The sequence below is a fragment of the Pelmatolapia mariae genome, linkage group LG8 (genome assembly GCF_036321145.2).
Source record: "Pelmatolapia mariae isolate MD_Pm_ZW linkage group LG8, Pm_UMD_F_2, whole genome shotgun sequence".
Classification (NCBI taxonomy): Eukaryota; Metazoa; Chordata; class Actinopteri; order Cichliformes; family Cichlidae; genus Pelmatolapia; species Pelmatolapia mariae.
In genome coordinates this window covers 9929587-9949370 of record NC_086234.1, presented here as the reverse complement: position 1 = coordinate 9949370, position 19784 = coordinate 9929587, and the positions used below count along the sequence as shown (strand labels likewise).

The 19784-nt window shown below is 40.3% G+C and overlaps 2 protein-coding genes across 2 annotated transcripts in view; one reads left to right on the top strand and one right to left on the bottom strand.

Annotated features, from left to right (window-relative positions):
• Positions 1-19784, bottom strand: part of LOC134633746 (neurotrypsin-like) — a 37613-nt gene extending 17829 nt beyond the window's left edge. Inside the window, exons 1-2 of the mRNA XM_063482753.1 lie at positions 18087-19784; positions 13420-13462 (exon numbers count right to left, since the gene is read on the bottom strand). Coding sequence (XP_063338823.1) covers positions 13420-13462; positions 18087-18185 — 142 coding nt within the window. The 5' untranslated portion in view covers positions 18186-19784. The remainder of the gene's footprint in view (positions 1-13419; positions 13463-18086) is intronic.
• On the top strand, positions 1398-11749 carry LOC134633747 (E3 ubiquitin-protein ligase TRIM21-like). Its single transcript, XM_063482754.1, has 3 exons — positions 1398-1647; positions 3193-3299; positions 6314-11749. The coding sequence occupies exon 3, from the start codon at positions 6316-6318 to the stop codon at positions 8032-8034; it is 1719 nt and encodes a 572-aa protein (XP_063338824.1). The 5' UTR covers positions 1398-1647; positions 3193-3299; positions 6314-6315; the 3' UTR covers positions 8035-11749.

Genomic DNA, 19784 nt, shown 5'->3' with positions numbered 1-19784 from the left:
TAATGAAAAGAAATCATGCTAAAGAATATAATGGGCAGAGTGGTGCACATACAGGCACTGCACAGCGCACTCAGAGGTGCAAAGTCACTTAAAAAGGTGACTGATTTATATAAGTAGAGTGGAAAATAGGATCTCTGACTTTAGTTACTTGATCTTTTTAAATGTATTTCCATATTTGTTGGAATGTTGGTCTGAACTATAACATGTTAAACAGAGGATGAACCTATGCTGATTGCATTAGTCGTTTGCTTCTGTGGCAAATGTGGGAAGGGTGGCTGAACTTTGGTACAGATATCCAGGATGTTTGCTAATGATTTTTTTGTTTTTTCTTCCACTCTGTCACAGCAGCAGCACCTCAAACTCGTTCCTGTGAAAGATCAACATCTGCTTAATGTGGCACAAACAATCAGTCACTAAATTTTTTATTCACAGCACAACAGCAAACAAGCTGAAGACAGTTAAGAGGAAAAAATAAAACAATCCCAGTGAAAATTATGCCAAGTTAATTACAAATATCAACAAAATGTTAACTATAATACACAACATGTCTGTCTGTCTGTCTGTTTGTTCCTTTGTCTGCCAACTCGGGCTACATGCAGGTTCTTATCTATATCACCTTTTGTTGCCTAACAACCACCTAGCAACAGACTGAAATGAGCAGTTTTTAGCACTAATGCGCTTACATCAGCCTACCATCTAACTTATATTAGATACAACAGGATCCTGAACTGCTGTTTATGCCATTTTCCTCCTGCATCAGTAACACAATTCTCTGTCAACCTTAGAAATAGTTGTGAGTACATCAGCAGTTTCTGAAATAATCAGATAAGCCCCTCTGGCACCAACAACCACTGCACATTTAAGTCACTTAAATCACCTTTCTGTTCAATTCTGATACTGAATTGAAATTCAGCAGGTCATCTTAACCATGTTAACCTAAATGCAGTTTCTGCTATGCGATTGGCTGATTAGGTAGTTGAATAGCAGTTGCATCCAATAAAGTGGCTAGTGAGTGTATTTGTTTTTTCTTTGATTTCTTCCTGACTTTCTTCTGTATTTTCTTGTTTTACTTTGGCTGATCTGTAAGTATGAAACCCCCTAAACCAAAGAAAGAGCTCGACTGAATGTTGTTTTCTACAGATACAGGAGTGTTTTCCTCTTGAGTCGTTGCATCTTCGTCTGAAGAACTTCAGTACTTTTCCCGCACCAAAGCTTCGGGGGTTTCGGAGGCCAAGCGGCTACTAAACCATGATTAATGGTGGCGGTGTATCAGCAACCCCCAACCCTTATCTCTTCAGCACACACCGCCCTGCAACCCTGAAGCTCACCTCACACACTAACGCACATCCATAGATTTCACTGTAGAGTGACCAACACTGCAACACACAAACACACACAGACAGACTGCAGGCAGATAAGAGGAAAAGTAATTCTGAAGTAAAGCACAAATGTATCCTTAAGAATTAAAAAATTTAAATCACCCTCATACTGGACTCAAAACCTGAATGCGGAGCAAGCAGCAAGAAAAAGGGTGCCTGTCCCTTTAAGGAAATTTGACACCGAGGAAACCAAAAGCAAAATACTTCTGGAGAAAGGGAACTGAGCCATACTCATTCTTCTCACTCCCACACCAACAAGGAGCAACAAGTAAGTAGTCACTAGTAACCTAAGCTTTCTTAATAACACATAGCTACTGCCATTAGTATTATTTATGTGCTGTATGGTCATAAACCTCTTTGCTGTTGAAGCCTTTTAGCTGAGAAATGTTGCCACAGCTGTTGTCTCAAAAATATGATCACATGATCTCTTTAGTGATATTCCTGATTAAAGATATTTGTTGTCTAAATGTCGGAGTTGAATTTCCCACGTTTCACCATGTTTCCGGTGTCAGTAGTGAACTCTGAACTGCAGCTTTTAAGGCAGAAAGCATGAGAAGTGAAAGTAACAATAACAACATACTTTCCAGCTGCATATGCCAAGGATACAAAGGCCACGTGGGACTAATTTTATATGAAAAAAACTTCTCTTTTCCTTTTTTTTTTTTGTAGTTTATCTGATTATGACTCCAACAATAGCATAAGGTTCAAGGAAGTTGCCAGTCTATTTTAAGGTTACTGACAGAGTGGGATGATACCTGTATGGTACACACATAGTTGGCCAAATGAGTAATAGTTAAAGTGGTTTCTCTCATTCATTGCCTCACTGTGTCAAATCAAGTCTGGAAAGGTTGATAAAACCGAGTTCATTAATAGAAGTGCTAGAAACTACACTTCCTCTAGTGGCCAGTTGATGCTAGCTTTAAAAGAGGAGCATGTTAAGATGCCTAAACTTACATCAGGAGAAAAAGCATTTGTACAGCCTGGGAAAAAACAGATTTGGTTCTTATAGATGATTTCCCCCATTCATGGCAGCTGTACAAGGCGTGGAGTTTTTGTAAATCATCTTTTTTTCTAATTGTTCAAAGGCTTAAACATATGAATCATAAGCAGGGTGTGATGTGTGCTTTTCTTTTCCCATGAAAATAATTTAGAAACCAGAGTGGTCCTGTATATTTTTAAGCCTATTAGAAAATGTTTAAATGTATTCTATTCTCAATGTAATGTTTATAGAATAATTATGAATTTTAACTATAGAAGTTCAGAACTTAAACATATGACAACAGCGTATACTGTGCTGCATAGTTTCTAAGTGAAACTAAAATGTGTAATATTCCCAGTCTCACATTGGTCAGCCAATAAAACAAGGCAACACAGACTGTTTAGTTTGTGACTTCTTTCACTTTGTGCTATTTGGCCAGCTGTGCCAATTACAAAACAACACAAAATATGATATTTTGTCACAGCAGATTTCTTCTTTCTCTGCTTTAATGACATATATTTTTCCCATAGAGGAAATCTGTCATCTGTAAACCCTCTTTTACCCATATCTGCGACTCTTCAGACTGAGAAGGAGGCAAACTTGTTCGTTTGCTGAGATCAACGAACTAATAAATGTGTGAAAATGACTCAGCTCTCTAATGTGTTTTACAGCATATGGACCACAAGTTCTAAATGTGAACGATGCACTAAATGACAGTTAGATTAGAGATGATGTAACGCAGAAATGTGGTTGCAACCTCCCCATCAGCCCATCACCGCAACTCCATCATCAACTGCAAAGCCAACAATCCGTGTACATAACTTTTCTTCACAGGCATCCTGAAAGTGACCGTTTCTAACTGCAGAATGTGAGACAGCTGCCGCGGTTCAGCGATATAAGAAGACTTCACCAGTGTACGAAATTCTGATGTCAACAACCAGGTGAGTATTTGATATATTTGACACTCTGAATCCTTTTTAATTCTCTTTTATTTGATTAGGAGTAGCTTTTGCTCTGAAACAGCTAAGATCATGCTTTCTGCTAGTCTTCTCAGACTGAAAGTGAAAGTCAATTTTACTTACACTTTAACCCCACTCGGAATTTCTTAAAATTTTAGCAGAGCCAGGGACACGTAGACCAGCGTGATTATAAGGGGTTTAAGCCCTTTGATTGACAGGTGGGTTTGCCCTATTCAGCACTGAGATATAAGAAGAAAAGGAATCGGCTGTTTATTTTCCCCAGTAGGTACATTTTGTTTCAAGTCTGTTGTTTGGTTGCCAAAATCACCATCCTATTTAATATCACAGTGAAAGCTCGGTAACCATCCACCCAAACTAGTGCAAGCATTAACTAACTTCCAAATATGATAGCATGGGATTTAAAAATAAATAAATAAATAAATAATGACGTTCAAGATATCAAACGAGCAGTTCCTCTTAATGCACAACTACGATCATCTTTAATAGCTACTAACTCCTTTTAGTGAGACTCAAGATTAAACAATCAATCAATCAATATAAGTCAGTATAAATCAGTAGAAGTCATCACATTCACATGGAAAAAAAATGTTGGCCTTATCCAGTTCAATTCGTATTAATTCCCACGCTTATTAATTCATCGTATATATCTGTTTTAATTATGCAATCTAAAATATACATATATGCTATAAATATACTTATATAAATATCAAATGCACAGTCCTGTGTTATATTAACATATACACCTTTATACACTGATCTATAGTTATTTAACTACACCTATCCAAAAGTATTGCTTTTTATAATACGTCATTCTTAATATAAATATTTAACACCCCACCTCTTCCATATAGTGCTTTATTGGTGTTTTATATAATTTTTTTAACTGATTTATATTTGTATAGCCTCCTCCACATTACTCCACAAAACCACTCCACAGACTGTTAACCGCATGCTCCTCGTTGTTGTCCTCGCTTTGTGTTTTTTAAAATGTAGCTCCCCTCTCTGTCTGTGAACACTTTTAAATTTTTGGTAACACATTATTTCTTCTTCTGAATATTATTTGACCAGTTTTAAATTTGACCAGATCTGTGAATTACCACATTTTTGAATTTAAAAATAATGAGTTTGTGTGTTCCAGATATCCGATCTTATTAACTACCCTTACTGCACTTTTTGTGCATAGTGACTGTAGTGTGCTTTTATACCCACATAGCAAAACTGGTATGGCCCGGATCTGGCCCACACAATGTGCTTACACATGGCCCACATACCACAAAGAATGACGGCCCTTTGGTGGCCCAGATCATGTTTGCCAGAGGTGGCCCACACATGGACCCGCACAAGGCCAGTTGCAGACACACTGGTGGTCCTTTGCTGGCCCAGAACAGTTTCAGTTCTGGCCCCAGATGTCAGCCTAATGTGAACCTTAATCAAGCCATGTAATAAAAACATGTGCCGGAACATAATAGTGCAAAAGTAACATGAGAAAACTCTGTTCAGACAGTGAATGGACTGATTCTTATACAGCGATTTCTACTCTCCCGGATTACACAAAGTGCTCTATACAACATGCCACATTCACCCAATCACACGCTTCCTCTAAACTGAGTGCTTCATAACTACATTCATACACACTCACACTCTTGACATGCAGACTGGAGGAGCCAGGGATCGAACCACTAACCTTCCAGTCAGTAGGTGACCTGCTCTACCGCTTGAGCTACAGCTACCCGGTAGTAAACATGAGTAAACCCTCACTTGGTTTTGGATAAAGTGTACACTCACAAACCTGTCACACCCACATTTGAAACGTTGGCTACCATAGCAGTATAGTATTGCAACATGGCATTTGGGTCTTCTAACTAAAATAGGAAAATAGGAACATAAATAGTGCCATCATTGCCAGACCTGGCCCACATCTGGTTGACATACACCCTGCCATGACACCAGTCAGTCAAAAGTGCCAGCTTGATGCCGGATCCGGGGAAGACCTGTTTTCTATGAGCCTGGGCCACATAAACCAAACCACAATCAGGCCAGATGTGGCATGCCATCACATAAACACTGCCATCTACGCCAGGCCTGGCCAATATCTGGATGACATACCACTTACCCATGCCAGAAGCCACCCAGCAGTGCCGGCTTGACACCAGGTTCAGGCCAGACCTGTCTGCTATGTGGGTATGTGTTACCCCACATCTCCATATAGTGAGCTCTCACATTCGCTCATCTAATCAGTCTATTTGTGAATAACATCAGTAGTTATGTTATTAGAGCTCTGCAGCTCAGATCTACACAGCCAGGTGCTGTTTTTATATGGGTTAGTGGCTTTAAATTCATAAGGTTAAGTTAATAAAGATTCATGAAGTTAGCAATAAAATCATCTTTATTTATACAGGAAAATGCCTAGTTACTACATAGCAACAGGTCAAAAAAATGCAAATACATAATTTGAAAATGAAACGAGAAAGAATGGCGTTTATTAAAAACCCAGTCTATAAGCATGGGTCCATTTAATCCTGAGTCTCGATGATGGTGCAGTTTGGTACATTTGCTCTGTGGTTTAAGTGCAGACTATCTGGTTATGAACTGATTTGAATGTTATCAGGACGATGCTGGCTGAAACAGGAAAAATTTGTCCCCGGGCAATACTGAGGCTCATTAAGGTGATCGCACAGGTCGCGTCCTGTTCTGCAGCCTGAAAACAACAGAGTGAAACCTGCCATTCGAGTTTAAACTTTAATGGTTAAAGTCAGCGTTAAATAATTACAGCACTAAATGCAAAGATAAGCCTTTTGCTTATATAAGTAAACTCTCGGGGGTTGTTTTAAAGAGTTTGGCAAAAATGTAACTTCCACTAAAAATGCAGTGACAGCTGCTGTTAAAAGCTCCAGAACAGCTCATGAACTTATTTTAGCTAAAGCAGCTAATCTGAATGTTGGCCTAGATTTAATAGTGTTTGTCTGTTTTCTTAGAAATGGCATCTGGCAGCAGTCTCTTCTCTGAGGACCAGTTTCTGTGTCCCATCTGCCTGGATGTCTTCACTCGCCCAGTTTTCACTCCATGTGGACACAACTTCTGCATGTTGTGTATCGAAACCTACTGGAAAGATGCGCAAGTCTGTCGGTGTCCTGTCTGTAATCACGCTTTTGAAAGAAGACCGGATCTCAAGGTCAACACTTTCATTTCAGAGCTCGCGTCAAACGTCTTGTCGCTTAAAGCTAAAGATTTTGACACCTGGAGTGCTCATTCACTGCAGGCCAGCCCTGGAGCTGTGGTGCTATGTGGCATCTGTACCGACACGCCGCAAGAAGCAATTAAATCATGTGTGGAGTGTCAGACTTCATACTGCGACGTTCATCTGGCGCCTCATCACCTTGCTCCTGGACTGAAGAAGCACACGCTGATTGAACCTGTGGCGAGCCTAGAGGGGCGGATCTGTGAGGTACATAACAAGCTGCTGATGTGGTTCTGCAGAGACGACAGCGCTCTGCTGTGTGACGTCTGCTCCAGCTCCCGCCACAAGGAGCACTCTGTTGTTCCTGTGGAGCGGGCGTACGACGAGAAGAAGAACCTGCTGGAGCACACTGAGGGTAAAGTGCAGCGGATGATCCAGGAAAGGCTCCAGAACGTTGTGAAAGTGAAGGAATCAGTAAAGCTAAGCAAGACAGAAACTGAAAAGGTGACTGCCAGCGGCATGCAGGACCTAACAGACCTGGTGTCTGAGATTCAGAAGAGTCAGACAGAGCTCATCGCGGTCATCGAGGAGAAGCAAAAAACTGTAGAACAAGAAGCAGGAGGGGTAATTAGTGATATGGAGAAGGAGATCACAGAGCTGCAGTTGACAAGTGTGAAGCTGGTTGAGCTAAAGCAGACTAAAGATCAGCTCCATTTTCTCCAGCACTACCCAAGCTCCTCTGTCCTGCCTCAAACAATGGATCCTTCCAATCTCAGCTTTAACCGACACCTGGAGATACAACACGTAGGCGAATCTTTGAAAAACTCCGTCTCCCAGCTGCGAACAATGCTCAACAAAATGAACACAGACATACAAAAACTGTGCGACAGATCAGACGTGTCAAATAAAGCCACGCTCAGATATATGCAGCAGTACGAAGTGAACGTCTTGCTGGATCCGGACACGGCTCATCCTCTGCTCATGATATCGGACGACTTGAAACAAGTAAGATACAGCATGCGCTCAGGATGGTGGGCAAACCAAATCTCGAACCCAAGCATGTTCACTGAGCATCTTGCAGTTCTGGGAAACAGAAGCTTCTCATCCCGCAAGTTTTACTTCGAGGTTTACGTGGGTCAGAAGACCGAGTGGTGTCTGGGCATGGCTGCTGCGTCGGTCCAGAGGAGAGGGTCACTCAGTCGGGATTCGCGTAGTGGGCTGTGGGCCATGTGGTTCCTGGAAAATAAGTTTGAAACCTTCAACTCTCCGGATGAGCCGGTACACTTTGGGAAAGTGGAGCGGATCGGGGTTTTTGTGGATTACGACCGAGGTCAAATATCATTTTGGGACACGGAGGCTGCAACACTTATTTACTCTTTCACTGAGTGTTTCTTTACCGAGGAGCTCTATCCGTACTTTAATCCCTGTGACAATGAATTTGGCTCCAACTTAGATCCCATGATAATAGTTCCTGTTGGTGAAAGCGAGTCAGCGGGGCTTCAGAGACTCACCCTTTGAATCAAATATATTATTCTGTTTGAGTCTTTGTGGGGTAAAAGCCAAGTGCCTTACATTTAAAGACATATATCCAATATGAAGGACGTTTTGGATATTTAATGTCTTTAATAGATATTTATCAGTGAGATAATGTGAATACGAGAGGTTTTTCCCTGCTAAATTTGCTAATATACTATCCAAGTACAGATTTTTTCAGTTTTGTTTGGTTTCTTTTTGCTATTAATTAGCTAGAGAAAAATAGATCAACAATTCTAACGTGTTTCAGCTCCTCGTCAAACTGACACAACATTCGGGCGTTTTTCTCTCGTCTGAAAATGTTCAGGTACAAGGATGGGACTGAAAATGAGGGAAAAATCTTCCAGAAAGCCTGAAGAACTATTGCTGCAGACCACTTTAAAATTACAAGAAAGACTGGCTCCTTGGAAAGAAAATATAAAGTAATGACAGTAGAATAAATCCAGTTTTGACAAGTAAAAAGGAAAAGCAAACTGATAAAAACAGTGAATGTGAATCTCAATATGAAAGTCTCTCAATGTTCGTTTTAATGGAGGAAAATAATATTCAAACCTTCAGAAAGTTTAGATGTTGTTAAGGGTTCGAAATTGGTAGAGAGTACAAAACCAAGACAGTCCAGAAGGTCTGGGTCAAAGCAATCTTTATTGAAGTTCACGCGCGGGAAGACAGTCACTGCATACATCAGCAAGGGTCTTCACCAAAATTATACTTCAGATCAATATTTCAAACTAGCACATTATCACCGCAAATGCAAGGCTACTATAACACAACATCAGCGTTATTACTGTCACTCTCCATGTTCTTCATCTTGTGATGGCTCTGGGGTAATCTGAACGTCCTCGCACAAATCTACTATAGCACTAAATAATGAAAAGCTCGTGGTCAACCACCAGACAATTTCAGCTTCTGTAATAGTTGTGGCCACCTCGATATCTACAGGGTCGTCAGGTGCGTCTGCCCGTTCTCCACGGAAAACACGACTCGCCCTGTACAGACCCTCTCCCAGAGGAATAAGTTTTATTCTGCAGTACCCAAAAGTGAACATCTTCCTGTTTCAAAGTATGATGTGCGTTATGAGAAATAGCAAACAAAATTAATTTATTTCTACCATGTGCTGGGCTGCACCGCACATGTAATGCAGCTGAAAATGTAACCTAGGCATATAACAGGAAATTTAACATAGGCATATAACACAACAATGGCATGTAACTCTACAGTTCTGCGGCCTCCTCGCTATTGTGTTCCACAATCTCACGCAGGGAGGTTACCAAACGCAGGCAGTCATTTAATAACAGGGGGAATTCTGTTTCAGTCAAATTAAGAGTGATACTGAAGTTATGATCAGTAAGACCAACCTCACAGCAAACACGCAGCTCAGTCTCAACCCACCACGTGTCACCATTTGTCATTGGAGTCAACACCAGACTGAAAGTGAATCCAGTCATATTTCTACTAACTGACTCCAAATCAATATCTTGTGTGTCATCCATTAAATGTACATGTGCTCTTTAAGAATGAAAGTCCAATATCCCACACACACAAATACAATGCCAGCTATCCGGTCCACTGGAAGTCAATGTCAAAATCCTGAAAAGCGCGCTCACAAAATCCTGGAAAGTCACGTTCCGCCTCAATGGGATCACTATTGTCATTACAATATAATTCCAGTGCCCGAAATATAATCAAACTACGAGCGGTAAAGTCTAATAACACTTGTTGGGAGTTTCTTACTACTGCAGTTACTAAAAAACCATAATGAACATCTGAAAGCACAGCTTTACAACGACAGGTGACGTTTGCAATGTCGCCTGTCCATGTATAGTCAACCACACAAGAACCGTTATCAAACATGCGAGCGAAAGGAGACAGGAAGTTATCCCCTCCACTCAAACAGAATGTTAAACTCACTGAATGCAGTTGCACAAAATATAGCAAAGTCCCGTTCGGCGTCAGTGGGACTTAAGTTTCTATGTTCTCTACAGTATAATCGAATAGCCCGAAATATGATGACACTACTGCATGCAAAATCTACTAATCTTTCTTCTGATCTTTCTATTACTGAAGTAACTTTAAAACCGTAAGTAATGTATGAAGAGACAAGGTGACATCGACAGGTTACAACGTAAAGATCACCTATCGGCGTATGTTGAAGTAAGCAATACCCTGAATCAGACATGTGTGTCTGTGGAAACTTGATATTATATATTAAAATAATAAAAGTACAAACAAACAAGAAAACGCAAGTACTATTAAGTTCATCAAGAGTGAAATAGTTCCGGTACTTTGAAAATACAAAATACAACAATTCACAAAGTGGCAATAATTTTAACAACCGTAATACAAACAAAGTAGAAATAAAAAGTTATTTCCTTAAAACACCATATGTAACCACCGTAATGCCAACCAAGTAGAAATAAAAGTAATTCTTTCCTTAAAACACCAGCCAGTCGTCTTTAACCCAGGCTCTGCAGTCAGTCAATGTGCATTTAATGACTAATGAGTTATTTATTATCATAGTTTTTCGTATAATAATTAAATTATTTAGTCTATCACGTTTTGACACATTGCCAGGCAGCTTCATAATTGTCTTATGAATGTAGGATGGTGGCTTCATCTTATAAACAGGCAGACTAATTCATTACACTACAAATAAAAGACTAAACTATAGAGGGGGGTTTTTCTGCTACATATGGTGACGTCGGTTTAAGTGTGAAAGGTTCGAGGCTTGTAACGAGTTCGGCACTTCGTGCTCAGAAGATAGAACAGCATGTTAACGAGGCAGAAGAATGGGTGGAAATAATAAAATTGAGGATTTAACTGAAAAGAAAGTGGTGCTGTAAATGGGAGCAACACCTGTGATTTCAAGACAAAATATGAATTCACCAGGTGTTCTTACTTATATAGCCGACATGGAAGTACGAGTGGAGTGTGTAAAGTGGTGAAAGGACTAAAAGGATGTGTTCTTGTAAGTCACGAATAGATGCACATTTTGCACGTGTTTACGGATTTGTAGAAAGAAATGTTGCTGCTGAGTAGTGTATTCTTTTGTATGTGTTTTTGGGCACTGTGAGCACTGCTAAAGTAGATTCCAGTATATTAAACAGATACAACAGATATATCCACATAGCAAGTCAGAGAAAAAAAACTGTCCCTTTAATTTTGATATATTTAATATTACATATATACCTGATTGAAGACGATCTGATTTAATTTTCAAGTGTCAAACTGGAGTCATTAGCTTATAATGTGTTAATATCATACAGGTGTGCTGTAATATATAATTCCCTGACTCATTGCAATGGGGTTTTTTGGGTTGTTTTTTTTTTTTTTTTTTTGGTTTTTTTGCAATATCCAAATAAATAATATTTGTGAGGAATGAAAGTCAAAATAAATTGTAGCTCCTTTTTTCACCTCTCTCATATCCAGCACAGTTTAGAAGTTAATGTAATGTGTACAGAAAGAAAGTGATAGGTTTTTGTGTTATTGGTTAGTTGGCAGTACTCCGCAAACAAATGAGGCTTAAAATACACTGAGAAGTCAAGGAGGAGCCAAACAGTCGTGTCCAAGGCAAATAAATGTTGTTGTACTAAAATCTGGCCAGTACCTACGGAAGAGGATTAGGGCCACTGGAAGAAAAAAGAAAAAAAAAAGTGGGCATGTCTTTTTTTCTTCTTCTTCTTCTTTTCCAGAATTCTGAGAAAAACTCAAAATTCTGAGATTAAAGTCAGACTTCTGACTTTTTTCTCAGAATTCTGGAAAAGCAGGGAAAAAAAGACGTGCCCACTTTTTTTTTCAGTGGCCCTAATCCTCTTCCATAAATACCCGAAGTTGAAAATGGTAAAATTTCCGATAAAGTGACAAACATGACTTTGGCCTTGAGCAGAATTTGGGTGAAAATCCACTATATGATCACTGTGCTCAAGTACTACACCTGCAATTCTTGTCCATCTGACACTTATACGTGGCATAAAAACATCAGACGTTTGGCCGGATGAGCTAAAAATGATTGAAAATCTAAATAAGTGGAGCATTTTAGAATATCGGCAAGAGAAAAGAAACGATATAGATAAGATAAACACAATTAGAGATAGGAATTACACCTCAAGGTCATTGTAGTTACTAGTTGGGTTGCTGGAGAGTTAACGCTGACGTTTTGTTTTGTGTCGATGCTGATGAAAAATAAATGCACAACTTTATCTTTGAGCCATTTTTCCTTCTTTTTAAGCACTTAGGCACAAATACAAACAAACAATTATCAAATATTTAAAAAAACACAGGATACACTGCCATACGAGAACAACAAAATAGCCGCTATGTTTATCGTTCCCTTACTGCTTTGTAATTCGTAATCTCACCATAAATATCATGTAATATTTTCACATATATATTTTGCGTTTGTTGTGCTGAATGGCAAAAACATGCTTAAAAGCTGCACAGTAGCATTAATCAAACTTTTATCTTCAGCTTCATAAAATTTTAATAGAGTAAAAAAGCGTTACGTAACTAAACAAAAGCAACATTTTCAGTATCGTTCAAAACTAACATTTATTATGATTTTTCATGTCTCAATATGATCCCTAAATTCTCCCCTTGTTTATTTTTTTCACCACTTTAATATTTCACTACGCTCTTTAATGCATTTCACACAATACTCGACACCCTCCTCATTGCCACGACAACCGCACTCTGCCCATCGCCATGGGAACACTCAGTCTCCCTTCTCCCGTAATCCGTTTCCCAGCCACAATGAGTATTTGACACGGTTCACAGTTGGAGGCTGGCTGTATGGGGGGTGGGTGTGTAGCAACAACATCCTCTACACAAAACACACTAATAAATCTGGAAACCTGAGGAAATTTGCTTTTACACCATTTATCCTCATTTCCACCCAATAAAAAGAGGCAATTTTAGCAGTATGTGAATTTATGCAGGTGTTCAGTATTGTTAAAAAGCCTCAATTTGGATTCCCCATGATGGATGGTGTGTTTCTGACTGCATGGGCGCTTGTCTGTCAGTGTGTAGCGAGTGTTAAAGCGGAGATGTTTCACCGCACTGGAAATGAGCCGAGAGGGAGGAGTTCTTTGCCCCAACCCCCCCTCCTATCTTCATCATGCCCTTCACTCCTCTCAGGGATGCGGAGAAAGAAAGAAGAGGAAAATGAAAGGCAGAGGGGTGCAGGCCAGGATGAGGGGGAGAGGAGAGGTAGGAAAGAGTGGGAGGGGCTTTGTGAGAGTCTGAGTCAGAATGTGGGTTAAACTGGAGGGAACAGAGAAAACAGCAGAAAGGAGAGAGATGGTGTAGGAGGAGAGGACAGATGGGAGGAGAAAGTAAATGCACAGAGAAAGGATGAGAGCGTCACCTCTCGCCTACCTGAGTTCTGCACCTCGTTTAAGTAGCTGTCTTCAGCCACCACCTGCATGCACAAGAGAAAGACAGAGAGTGAGACAAAGGACCAGAATTTCATCTTGGTATAATAGTAAACAAAGAACAAGAAAAAAAACATGAAACTCATTTAAAAACAAACATAAAAAGACAAAGATCTTCTAAGCAGATTTGGTTGAAAACTGGTGGAAATTAGGCCACCAGTGCATGATTCATTTTCCACCACAAAGTCTGAACTTTAGTGAGTCGTGACGCATAAACAACATTCTAAAATATGCATGATGATTAGTTACAGGCCGTATCTGACTTCTCATAATTATGAATTGCAAAAAGCAAATGTGAAAGCACCAAAACAGCTGGACTGCAGCTCGATAATAACGCCTTAACACCCACAAAAAAGGGGGGAAAATCCTTTCATTGAGTCTAATTAGAAACAAATTTAATGGACAGAGAGTCATAAGGTCTCGAGATTATCTCTACAATTACCATCACTGAGCACGAAAGCAACTGTGGCCATTGTTAGAAAATAAGACAGGTAATTTTCTATCTATAAGGTGTATATTTTAGATAATTTAGTTTCATTTCATGCCTTATACACAGATGCTCGTGTTAAACATGGCTCTGTAAGACATCATAAGGAGCGGATATATCTGAAGCACAGGTGCCCTGCTCACCTGCTGTTCCAGCCTAATACTTGTGAGGGACAACCACTCAGAATAAAAGTTAACTGAAAAGTAGAGAAGCTGAAACTCTCTATTTCAGACAAAGGATGAACTGAGGGGGTGCACCAAGGCCCAGAATAAGATAAATAAGGATTATTTTGATCTGTGAATCATGCAAAGCTACTCTTGAGTCCTGGAATAAAAAACATGGAGCTGGAGACGAGCAGAAGAGGTCCTCTTTAATGGTTTACCGCACACGGGGGATCTGACTCATTCTTCCACAAATCCCTTGAGTACTGCATATATTTAGTTTTTGTACAACTTTACATGCAGGTTCAAGCATTTCCCCCTAAAGTATTCTGATTTGTTGGTATTTATCCTTGAACATGAAGTCGTCTCGATGTACTTTCAATGTATTAATGAGTTTACTCCCTGATGGTAATTCTCACCACTTGAAGTATAAGTATAAGCAACCCAGGGAGTAACTGCAAACACACACAGTACTAGACAGCATCAGAGTTTATATGGCAGTGTTTATTTCATTTTAGATATCAGATACACATTTACACAACACACAGCCCATCTGCTCTGCTGAGAGGGCAGCGATATACAGCACATTTCACCGTCACACAGGTGAGTTCTGCTCTCTGCTTCCTGTCACTGTTTCTGGCCACTGTACACGCACGAGTGAAACCAACACGCAAACGCCTCCCAGAAGACTCAGCTTAATGGTATTACATCAGGAACAGGCGACCTGTGATAGCAGACACGGGTGCCGATATCTCCACTCATGTCAATCACACGGCTCAATTACGGCACTAATCTGCTTCGACGCTCTTGCACCTGCGTCCAGTGCTTGGCCATGCAAACAGACGCACCACACCAGATGGAAGGGCAACAAATAAATAAGCAATAATCGAGACCACTGCAGCACTGAGATAGGAAGTTGCTCCAAAGTGATGCTTTTAGTCATAAATGATCACACTCGTGCGTGCCACCCAGATGACTGTTGCTGGTAAGGTTTCGGGATATTAATGATGATTTTTGTCACTTTTATGATGCGAAACCTTAAAAGGGTCAAAACCTTTAAAGGGTAGAGTGATTTTACTTGGCATTTCCTATTATGTGTTATTACAAGGGAATCTTGAGACCTGCAGAAGACTTCACGGTGGTGCTGAAAGCATAGTGACACAATGATTGTCAGGCACAGATAAGAAAAGTGAAAGTATTTATCAGGTCTGACAGCAAACCAGCTACAGAGAGGGGTAGTTTATAACCAGCAGAGCAGGATTAGGAGGATTCTCCTCCACTAACTGACCTCACTGTTAAATTGAGGTCGAATGCTGATGTTTAATATGAAAATTTGGCAAAACAGGTGATGATTTTTTATTCCTCCCTTTGTGCAAGTGACACAAAGAAATCTTGATTATAAAAAGTTCCTCGCTACAGTAACCTCAATGTTTAGCCAGTGCAAAATCTATCTAAGCATAAATTTATACGGAGGTTCAGCTGATATAAACAGATATCCTAGCTGACTTATGAGATGATAATAGTTTTATAAGATCATTTGTTTTTGCCCTGCACATCTCTTGTTGACCTCTACGTTTGGGATTTTCTAAATGCTTTGCAGTTGCACGTCCATGTTTACCAAAGCTGAAGTAAAGTAAAGTAAATCAGTTGATTATAATACATGAGCATGCTTCCACCAAGACCGAAAAGTCCTCTCACACCACACATTCATTAAGTCTTTGGATCCAGATTAGTTTATGACAATGTCTCACAGTTTTTCTTCTTTCATTATGACTATAGTGAAAAAAGGGCTTCAGATCCAGATTAAATTCAAAAGTTAATCACTTGTAGGTCAAGCCACACCTTTGGTAAAAAACTAAAACAAGTAAAACAGTCTGCAACTTTTTATTAATAACTCATATATCTTGCACAGAACACTAAACACTGGACATAGGATGGCTGAACATTCCTTGACAATTAAGGTTTAAAGGGTTCGAGGCAATTGTGACTCTATATATTATGAATGTATCCATACTAATTCACAGCTTCGCTAACGCCATTATGCGTGTGTCTACAGGATTTGTGGTAGTGGTGATGTTTTACTCCAATTAACAGACATGAACTTCTTGGCAATGAACACGGGAATGGGGTCTTGTCCTAAAGTGTTCTGAAGAGGTCCTCCAACTGAAAACACCGTCTATACTCAATACTCAACTGTTTTTGCTCCACTCTTTTATCCAACCAATATCCCTGGAGGACTGCAGTCCCTGAAGACATGCGAATGATCATTCATGAATCTGCAGTTCCTCCAACACAAAAGTGATGCAAACACAGGACCTAAAAAAAACCCTCATTCCAATCTTCCAATCAAATTCCTTAGATTCCATAGATGACTACAAACAGCTTTGTTCATGCACATGTCCTCACTGACCAATTCAATTTAAGCTCCCTGTTTTATTTCACAGTGAGGGTGTTTTCTGCCACCCTCTGCTGTTACTAGTATCCTGTAGATTTGTGAATATGATTCTTAGTTGGATGTTTCAGTTTGTGTGATAAAATATTGTTCAACCATCCGATACATCAACTAACCTCCTTGGCAGAGGTAAATCATAAAGCAATTTCATCACAAATCCCATTAACTTTGATGTTGTAGCCTCTAATAAGGGTTCATAATCTGCAGAAACATTCATTTTATTTAACATTATGCTACTGTAGTATTAATAATATCATTTATATTTGTAAATCTGCTGTATATTGGTTCTTCATTAAGTGAAGCTGACAAAAAAATGTATTCTGTGATGTAAATTGGAGGCTGGTTTCTGCCTATTGTTTACATACAAGCATTTTAGTCTCCACAGACTGAGCCACAGGGAAGCAGTTTGCAGGGTATAGAGATCTCCAGATTAATTTTCTGTTTTGTTCACATGTTTCCAACAAAATGAAGAGCTTCTGAATTCCAAGAATTCCTGCCAAGGGGGAAAAAACAAACTGTCTAATAAAGATGAAAAATTAGGAATTCATCTGCGGCGTGCTCGGTGTGCTCGATGTGCACGGCTGCTTTCAGTGTTAGTGGGTCTAATTAAATCCCGCACACCGCTGTACTCCACTAATGACTTCTACACTGGCTACTCGGCTCATATGCTGCATATTAACGCAGCACACTCCAACTGCAGTGAGAGGAAAACTGGACGAATGTGACGATTAATTGATTGATTAATCATTAATTGATTGCGTTGCTTCTGCAAGACACAGAACAAATGAGTGAACCTGACTTCCAGCTGCTGCAGAAACGCGTGTTTTGACCCACGCATGACAGAAACACCTGCTTCCTCGCGTTTCGAATTTAACATATCTGTGCTGACATGCAGTGACAGCTTTAACAGCCCGTGCTGGGTCCGTTCCCCAAACACCGCGGGGGCAGAGGAGGCACCGACGGGTTCCTCTCATGATATCCTGCCGCGGGGGGTGGAGGAAGAGGGTGAGGAGCAGGAGAAAAGAGAGGAATGTGGAGGGGTTGTGTTTGTCACCCAGCACGAATGGGTGTGTGCGACAATGTAGACTCCGCTTAATTGGGCAGTGTACCTTCATGGAACCATTAATTGGCTAAAATGTGGTGCTCTTTAAATTTCCGACCTGCACTTGCATTGTTGGAAATGCAGCCCAGAGAGAAAAAACACGAAAGCATCCTTTCTGTGATATAGACCTTACAACGTGGCGGCACAGCCCTGAATTCTTCTACAGGCTTATCAATACAACTGTCAGTTTAATCAGGCTGTCGGACTAATTAGGTTTGTTTTGTTTGTTTTTTGTTTTTTTTAAATAAAATGCAGCAGAGGTCAGCAAAGCGTGACCGTCACGGGACAAAAAAAAAAAAAGGAAAGCACACACAGAGAGACACACAAAAGAAAAGAAATAAATCAGGGCACATTGCACTATAAAGAAAAAACACATTCTCATCAGCAGCAGGCAGGATACAGTACATACCTCAGCTAACAGTGGCAGCCAGAGACAGGCGGTTCCGATCAAGCACAACATTTCCCGGCTGGTGAGAGCCATCCTTCCCGCCCGCTGTGTCTGTGTCATAGCCAGAAAAGCCGCCGCTCCTCTCCCATCTCTGTGTCCAACCTGCCCGTGAGGTGAACCGTTATCCTCCGGCTCGTCCCGCTGCTGGAAGAAACGTGGTGTGTGGTGATGATGATGATGATGATGTCGGCTACGTGGTGGCTTTTACGCACAGAAGGCAGGGTGCGGCACTATAAACGGGATGAAACACACAGAGATGCGCGCGCGCACACACACACACACACACACGCTGAACCAATCTTGGGTGAAATAATGTTGAGCTCTGCAAAAACTTGATGCCACGAGCATGTCGCGCTCACACGCCCGCGCGCGGACACATTTTTTGTCAGGGTGAATTACTTAACTGAATTTAACTTCATTTTACGTTGTTGGTCTCAAGCTGTAGCAGGTTTAAGACTATGCAGAAAATTTTTCTCAAATACTCTCCAAGTGACCTTTAAAATGTATGAAAATGAATACATTTCTGAGTAAGACATGTCACTTAGGCATGATTGATGATGGCTTTTTAACATCTTATAAGGGGCAAATGGACACATAAAAATATTAGTATTGATATGACAACCAGATACCCTTGTATGTCAAGGAAATTCAGCAACTTGAGTTAAAACTGTCTCAATTTTGAGATGCCACTCGACACAAAGCAGATTGACTTATGATGAGGTGGTAAACACATTCGAGGATTACCTACAAAGCAGAGCCTGGGACGTTCACTAGCAGCTACAAAGTAAAGCACACTGTGCAAATTGCTTAGATGGGACTTAACTCATTTATTAGTTTTTATTAGGAGCATGGTTCTTCTCAGGTCAGCAGAACAGTGGTGATTTGCTTCACAGCTCTCAGTTAGTAATGTGTTTTAAGCAGCCTTTTTAAGCCAGGGACTGCCATAGGTCGAGTAACCCACTGCACTCATGGTGTCACAGCTTCACTCATCTCTCATGAAGATAAAGCCTGAACATCAGTGACGTGGAAGCTCATCCAGTTTAATATTGCACATAAATCACAGATTATTGTAATGTGTGAAGTACAGAAAAAAGGGGTTACCTCCATTGCACAAACTAATGAGAATTCCACTGGAAGGTCCCATCTGCACCGTCTTAATGTTGGAGTCAATCAACAGGACCATTCCTTACATGATCACGAGAAAAAAGATTCATTTAACAGGATGCAACATGGAACAGGATTAAAGCTATCACATCACTTAGTTCTTCATTTCAGTTCAAGCTCTTTATCAATTTGTGCATTGAGAATCTTATGTTAATGGATAGTAAAGGGTTTGAACTGAATATTGTTCAGTACATCATGAGGGAGAATGTGGTGAAATTATTAGTGTCCATGAAGATCAGCCCATAAAGCGATAAATGTGACCTTGATCTGGGGCACAATTTGGATGAAGACCCATTAGGTGACCACTGTCCACAAGTTTGATAAAATTCTGATCAATGTTCTAGGAAGAGCAGTGACTCTTGTGAATTTGGATGGACAGATGGAAGACCAATGCCTCCTCATGGCACAAGCTCGTCAGTCCTAAGGCCAGATGAGTTAAAAACACAAACTGAGAAACTGACCTTCATGGAACAAACACAGAATCGCTTTTTATGA